Source organism: Suricata suricatta, chromosome 17 (assembly GCF_006229205.1).
Source record: "Suricata suricatta isolate VVHF042 chromosome 17, meerkat_22Aug2017_6uvM2_HiC, whole genome shotgun sequence".
In the NCBI taxonomy this organism is placed as follows: domain Eukaryota; kingdom Metazoa; phylum Chordata; class Mammalia; order Carnivora; family Herpestidae; genus Suricata; species Suricata suricatta.
In genome coordinates this window covers 4,244,647-4,252,107 of record NC_043716.1, presented here as the reverse complement: position 1 = coordinate 4,252,107, position 7,461 = coordinate 4,244,647, and the positions used below count along the sequence as shown (strand labels likewise).

Below are 7,461 nucleotides of genomic sequence, written 5' to 3'. Positions count from 1 at the left end.
ATCACCACTCTGTCTATGAAGGTGTACAACGCGGTGGGCGCTCTGGCCAAGGCCGTCTACGAGAAGATGTTCCTGTGGATGGTCACCCGCATCAACCAGCAGCTGGACACCAAGCAGCCCAGGCAGTACTTCATCGGGGTGCTGGACATCGCCGGCTTCGAGATCTTTGACGTGAGTCGCTGGAATCAACAGCCTCGTTAAGGCCCTTGCACTCGTGCCTGCTCTGCAGAATCCACACTGGGTTTTCCAAACTCACTCGAGCTCTTTGGTGTTCACATCCCCCTAGTTCAACAGCCTGGAGCAGCTGTGCATCAACTTCACCAACGAGAAGCTGCAGCAGTTCTTCAACCACCACATGTTCGTGCTGGAGCAGGAGGAGTACAAGAAGGAGGGCATCGAGTGGGAGTTCATCGACTTCGGGATGGACCTGGCTGCCTGCATTGAGCTCATCGAGAAGGTCCGTATGATTTTTCAAGCCTCTGGTACATGAAAAACAAACTGTCCACCTCCTCATGCTGAACTGCAGTCCCAGCTCCCAAAGAACCAGCAGTGCTGTTTCATGACGTTCTTGGGCACAATGACTAGGTGCATGGTGCATCCCAAGTGACACATTATTAATGAGTGGTTTTTCATAGAAAAATGATTGCAATACATACATATCCATGGACACAGGGACTCCACGATTCTCCTTCTTTTCATTTCATCCTCCCTCACTTTTGTTCCTACGTGATCTCATGTGTATGGGTGAGAGGATGAAACCACAAGTAGCCCTGTGAGGGTCATTGATCCTGGCTGTCCCATGATGGTGTGCTGTGCATGAACCATCCTTCACGGGGATCAAGGCAGGATACGTCAAGGTGTCTTACAGGCTGGGAGGGCAGCTTTTCAGTTGTTCTAGTCAGTAAGACTGCATGGACTACTGAATCAATAGACTTACCTGGAAGGTGAGCCCTGAATTCCCCTTTATCGAGGAGGTGGAGGCCGTGATTCTATCCATTGTGTGTATACTAAAATCCAGTAAGCAATCATTAAGCACTTTCAAATGTGCACTGGGCACTCACCACGTGCCTCAGGATGCCCATACAGTAGACGGTTATGTGTGAACAGTAGCCTGAGCAGTGGGACAGGAAAGGAAGTACAAACACTGTCTATGACAACTTCACACACTCATGTCAAGATTCATGAAAATATAAAAGAGGAGGGGGCAGTATCTGTCTGAGTCTACCCAACTGGAGAAAAATTAATTTGGTGATACAGCATCTCTGCTATTCACAAAAACTATATGGTACTCAGTTCATGGAACATCAAAATAGTTTTGGGGAGACAATTTGTGACTGAAAATCATCAACACTGAAGTGTCTGTCAGTCATTCATATCAAACTTGTCACTGAAAGGAGTCGATGTGCTTACAAAGCAAAACCTAATCATCATCACTCAACTCCACAGTGGGGGGAACACAGGACAGAGTACACAGAGTTCTAATGACACAACACAAGTATCACTTTTCTCCTGGGAATGGGCCGCTTTTATTCATTAGCTGTGATTTCTCTTCTCTTCATACTTGTGTCATGTCTGGATTTGAGGTGAAGGAAATTACACTGTCAGTAGAGAAGAAAGTATTTAGATAGATACATACATAGGATAAAGAATTCAGCTTTGAAATGGTAGTTTTGGAATTTAATTTTATATTCTGAACATAAAATTTGCCAAATGGCACAGATGGGCTCTTTTTTTCTTAATTGAGTCTTTCTAGCAAATATATTTCCCATATGTCCTTGATACAGGACTGTTACACACTTCAGTAACAGAGAAGAGGCAGTAAAGTAGATCAGGCTTATTTAAATTCTTATATTCCAAAGTCTTATTCTGTAACATGTTCAGGTTTCCACCAAGTACATAAACTCTTGGAGCACATTTTTCTGAGGGACTCATATTCATCCCTTTTTTCCTACTCTCAGCCCATGGGCATCTTCTCCATCCTGGAGGAGGAGTGCATGTTCCCCAAGGCCACAGACACCTCCTTCAAGAACAAGCTGTATGAACAGCACCTGGGCAAGTCCAACAACTTCCAGAAGCCCAAGCCTGCCAAAGGCAAGGCCGAGGCCCACTTCTCACTGGTGCACTACGCCGGCACCGTGGACTACAACATTGCTGGCTGGCTGGACAAGAACAAGGACCCGCTGAACGAGACCGTGGTCGGGCTGTACCAGAAGTCTGCATTGAAGACTCTGGCTCTCCTCTTTGCTGGGGGCCCAAGTGCTGAAGCAGGTCCTTAATATCATTAATATGTTCCAAGAGTCACAAAACAGAAATACACTCTATCAGAGACCAATATAGTTATATCAAAACCTAACATGAAAATACTGGCCAATATGGACTTAATGATAATAAGTGTATTTGTTGAGTCTATTGATCATAGGCTTTCAGAGCTAAAGTTGACACTGCGGCCTCATTTCACCCCTGAGGAAACAGAGACTCAAAGGTTAAGTGACTTGCTCAAGACCATACAGCTTATTTCAACTATTTTGATAGTATCAGTTCCTTCAGGATCCAGCTAGGCTGGAGATGAGGAAATCCTTTGTCAGGGCACTAGTGCTTAAGGAATGCAAGTTGTGTTCTCCTAAGTCCCCGAAGGCCAGATGTACAAGCAACAGTATAGAAGCACAAGCAAGTAGGAATCAGGACTTTCCTGCAGGTTAGCAGAGCCGCACCTCTCTGGTACCAAGCAGCAATTCTGCCTCTTCTCTGGAAAATGTGTACCCTAAGGTGCATTACTCTTCCATCTCCTGGCACTCCCCCTTTGCTGGAGGAGAGGGGTCCTACCGTTCCTCACATCCACCCTTTTCATGCACAGTTCTTTTACTGTTGCTGTTGTTGACTTTCTTAATACCTATAACGTGAGACAATGCACCTATTTCCCTAATCCAGAGTTGAGGGAGGAAAGACACAGAGAAAGAGATCAGGGATGATACAAGTGAATGAGTGCACATTCAAATTCTAGAGGGAATCTGGGAGTCCTTGTACCTATAGATAGTACAAATTAAATAGTTTTAATTCTTCTATTTTTCAGAAGGTGGAGGTGGAAAAAAAGGTGGTAAGAAGAAGGGTTCTTCTTTCCAGACAGTGTCAGCGCTTTTCAGGGTACGGTATATTCTTGAATGCCAAAAAACCTATCTTTGTGACAAAATTAAATTATCATGACTTTTAAAAACTTTTTATAAAGGAATCTAAAGTGAAACAGAAAAAAGGTAATGTTGTACAAAGGAAAATGAAAAAATATGTTAGGAAAACTTTAACAAAAAACCCTCCTACTGTGTGGGTTCAAACCTTACAATATAGGAACCATCTCCCCTCAAAGCTCCAAACCTAAAAGATCTCGTGTTGAACAAATTTCACTTGAAATCAAACCCTCTCTGGAAGTAACTACTGTAATCAGTTACATTGACTTTATGCATGAAATGGGGCACATTAACTACAGATCCTTGATAGGGACTCTCAGGTAGATGCAACAAAAATGACTTTACAACCTTTCCTACGGTTCACAGGAGAATCTGAACAAGCTGATGACCAACCTGAGGAGCACACACCCCCACTTCGTGCGCTGCATCATCCCCAATGAGACCAAAACTCCCGGTAAGACTCTTCTGACATTCAAGTAAGACTCCAGTGTGACTTCACTATTCTATAGAAAACATGTTTGGTTTGTTTGTTTTTTAAGGGGCCATGGAGCATGAACTGGTCCTGCACCAGCTGCGCTGTAACGGTGTGCTGGAAGGCATCCGCATCTGCAGGAAGGGATTCCCCAGCAGAATCCTTTATGCAGACTTCAAACAGAGGTTTGTTTCTCATTTTTTCCCCTCCCTTTCAATGTGCTCATCTAGATCATTATCACCACACAATGCAAACATCTTTTAACTTTTTGTTGAAAACTAAATGCTGTGGTGCCTGGGTGGTTCCACTGGTTAAGCACCCGACTCTTGGTTTCAATTCAGGTCATGACCTCACGGTTTGTGAGATTGACCCCTGAGTTGGGGTCCACACTGACAGTGCAGAGCCTGCTTGGGATTCTCTCTCCCCATCTCTCTCTGCCCCTCCCCTGCTCATGCTCGCTCACTCTTTCTCTCTCTCTCTCAAAATAAGTAAACTTTTTTAGAAAGGAAAACTGAAATGCAATTATCTGAAAGAACAAAGGCTCAATTTATATTATCATAAGTTTTAAAACATATCTTCCCAAGGTTTATCTAAAGCACTACTTGATTATTTCAATGGACTTTTTTCCTCAAAACTCAGTCTATCATTTTTTTCAAAGATAGTTATGAGTTTTAGTAAGAAAAACAAACTTTTATGTTCTTTATATTCTGATAGATACAAGGTTTTAAATGCAAGTGCTATCCCAGAGGGTCAGTTCATTGACAGTAAGAAGGCTTCTGAGAAACTTCTGGGGTCTATTGACATTGACCACACCCAGTACAAATTCGGTCATACCAAGGTACCAATCTACCTAAATCTCTATCATCATTTCATCACCTTTAGACTTTCTCATGAGTAGAAATGATATATCTCACTTGCTCTTTGGCCAGGTTTTCTTTAAAGCTGGCCTGTTGGGAACTCTAGAGGAGATGCGAGATGAAAAACTGGCCCAACTCATCACACGCACCCAGGCTGTATGCAGAGGGTACCTGATGAGGGTGGAATTCAAGAAGATGATGGAGAGGAGGTGAGGGACAAGTCCTTGTCCATATTTTCATAGTTGAATCCAAGGCAGTCATTACTTCTGTTGAGTGCTGGTCACTGCCCACAGTCTTCTTCATTTGTATCTTTGTTCTTTCCTGCAGAGAGTCCATCTTCTGCATCCAGTACAATGTCCGCGCTTTCATGAACGTCAAGCACTGGCCCTGGATGAAGCTGTATTTCAAGATCAAGCCGCTCCTCAAGAGTGCAGAGACTGAGAAGGAGATGGCCAACATGAAGGAAGAATTTGAGAAGACCAAGGAAGAGCTGGCAAAGTCAGAAGCAAAGAGGAAAGAACTTGAAGAGAAGATGGTAGCTCTGATGCAAGAGAAAAATGACTTACAGCTCCAAGTTCAATCTGTGAGCATTATTCCCTGCACAGCTCAGCCAATTCTTATTCTCCAAACACTATATATAAATCAATGGTTTCCACTAAAATATGTGTTGTCATTGTTCATTTTTCAAAAATACTAAGACTCAGACTTGAAGAAGCAATAGATGCTAAGTGACAAATTATGATGCATTATGTTCATGTGTACATTCATATACAGTCTGGACATCAGAGAACAAAGTCATAAGGATATCCATTGACAGTTTCCTTCCTTTATAGAACCTTCTCTTAGATGAGACTGTTCTTTCCTTAGGGAATATTTTTGTGCATAAAACAGAAGTTATGTTGTTCTCACCAAGGCTGGGAAAAGGCTAAATTAATGACTCCCCCTCGAACCTGAGAAAACTGAGTCCTAGAATTAATTAAGTGACCTTTTCAAAGCAACACAGATGCAGATTTTGCCAAAGGGCTAGTTTTCCTGATTTGACCTTCCATGTATGGGTATCTGGAGGAAATATGACACTTATACTTAAGTACACTACTATACTTAATCAGTGGATTAAAATCACTAATGTTCTGTCCACTGAACTTTTAAAAGTTGGCATATGTATTGACCAAACTGGTTGTGTCACTCAAGTATCTACCTTTTAATAAATTATTGTGTGTTTGCAGATATAGCTTATACAAATAGAAGGGTTTAATTTCCCCCATTAGGAAGCAGATGGCTTGGCCGATGCAGAGGAAAGATGTGACCAGCTGATCAAAACCAAAATCCAGCTGGAGGCAAAGATCAAAGAACTTACGGAGAGAGCAGAGGATGAGGAGGAGATCAATGCCGAGCTGACGGCCAAGAAGAGGAAACTGGAGGACGAGTGTTCAGAGCTCAAGAAAGACATTGATGACCTTGAACTGACCCTGGCCAAGGTTGAAAAGGAGAAGCATGCCACAGAGAACAAGGTACAATCACGATCCATTTTGGAGTGTCTACAAGTGTTAGCTTGTTACTGAAGTACTTTAACTAAAAGTTTAATCTTAAAATCATTGAATATGAAAGAAAAATACTGTCATATTTATATCGTCTCTTTAGTTCTCATCATTTCTATCTATTTACCTTGATCCTTTCACCTATATCTTTCAGCTATGGAGGCCTGGGTTAGCTTCTCGTCCCAATTTTCCATCTTAGGCTGACACTGTCCTAAGTTATTACCATGTTTTTTGTCAAGATGACGAGATGTTATCAACATTCTATAATCTGTTCAAACCTAAGGTGAAAAACCTCACAGAAGAGATGGCAGGCCTGGACGAAACCATCGCTAAGCTGACCAAGGAGAAGAAGGCCCTCCAGGAGGCCCACCAGCAGACCCTGGATGACCTGCAGGCAGAAGAGGACAAGGTCAACACCCTGACCAAAGCTAAAACCAAGCTAGAGCAGCAAGTAGATGATGTAAGTGTGAAAAACACAGTATTTCCTCTTAAGATAAAACAAGCAGTTGTGGCATGCAACCATCAGTAATGCTCATATACCTTTCTCTGTGGGTCTAAAAATAATCTTTAAAATTCCCATTCTACTTGGTGCATCTTTTAAAATTCTCCTGTGCATCTCTGATGGCCAGTAACATATGGTTCAGTGCCTTAGGGCTGAAATAAATAAAATCCACTCTGAATTTAGCTTGAAGGGTCTCTGGAACAAGAAAAGAAACTCCGCATGGACCTAGAAAGAGCCAAGAGGAAACTGGAGGGGGACCTAAAATTGGCCCAGGAGTCCACGATGGATGTTGAAAATGACAAACAGCAACTCGATGAAAAACTTAAAAAGTGAGACAATATAGTTTAATTGTAATCTGCTTACTGTCTGTCAATTCAGGCCAAATATATGTTTTAAAGATCTCTAAAATATTACTTTGGAGTACACATAAAAAAACAAATAATGACATCTTTGACTTTTTTATTTCATGAAAATGGTACAGTATTGATTGGTAAAACATGGACTATCACGTCCTCAACACAGCAGCATAAAGATACCCCACTGTATGGGGCAGAGAGGGCTGGTAAGAGAACTGACAGTGTATGTGTTGCCCGTCTGACAGGAAAGAGTTTGAGATGAGCAATCTGCAAAGCAAGATTGAAGATGAGCAGGCCCTCGCCATGCAGCTGCAGAAGAAGATCAAGGAGCTGCAGGTGAGTCAGTGCCTCCACCTCCTCCTGGCACCACAGGAATCAAAACCGCCACGAGTTGCCATTCATGTTGATGTGTCCCCCCAGGCCCGCATCGAGGAGCTGGAGGAGGAAATCGAGGCAGAGAGGGCCTCCCGGGCCAAAGCAGAGAAGCAGCGCTCAGACCTCTCCCGGGAACTGGAGGAGATCAGCGAGCGGCTGGAAGAAGCTGGCGGGGCCACTTC

At 43.0% G+C, this 7,461-nt stretch overlaps 1 protein-coding gene across 1 annotated transcript in view; it reads left to right on the top strand.

The window, feature by feature from the left end:
- LOC115282688 (myosin-4) overlaps positions 1 to 7,461 on the top strand; it is a 22,008-nt gene that overhangs the window by 5,976 nt on the left and 8,571 nt on the right. The window contains exons 12-25 of the mRNA XM_029928831.1: positions 22 to 171; positions 287 to 457; positions 1,959 to 2,268; positions 3,071 to 3,141; positions 3,546 to 3,633; positions 3,719 to 3,836; positions 4,366 to 4,489; positions 4,581 to 4,717; positions 4,836 to 5,091; positions 5,777 to 6,019; positions 6,330 to 6,506; positions 6,732 to 6,877; positions 7,150 to 7,240; positions 7,325 to 7,459. Of these exons, the coding sequence (XP_029784691.1) occupies positions 22 to 171; positions 287 to 457; positions 1,959 to 2,268; positions 3,071 to 3,141; positions 3,546 to 3,633; positions 3,719 to 3,836; positions 4,366 to 4,489; positions 4,581 to 4,717; positions 4,836 to 5,091; positions 5,777 to 6,019; positions 6,330 to 6,506; positions 6,732 to 6,877; positions 7,150 to 7,240; positions 7,325 to 7,459 (2,217 nt within the window). The remainder of the gene's footprint in view (positions 1 to 21; positions 172 to 286; positions 458 to 1,958; positions 2,269 to 3,070; positions 3,142 to 3,545; positions 3,634 to 3,718; positions 3,837 to 4,365; positions 4,490 to 4,580; positions 4,718 to 4,835; positions 5,092 to 5,776; positions 6,020 to 6,329; positions 6,507 to 6,731; positions 6,878 to 7,149; positions 7,241 to 7,324; positions 7,460 to 7,461) is intronic.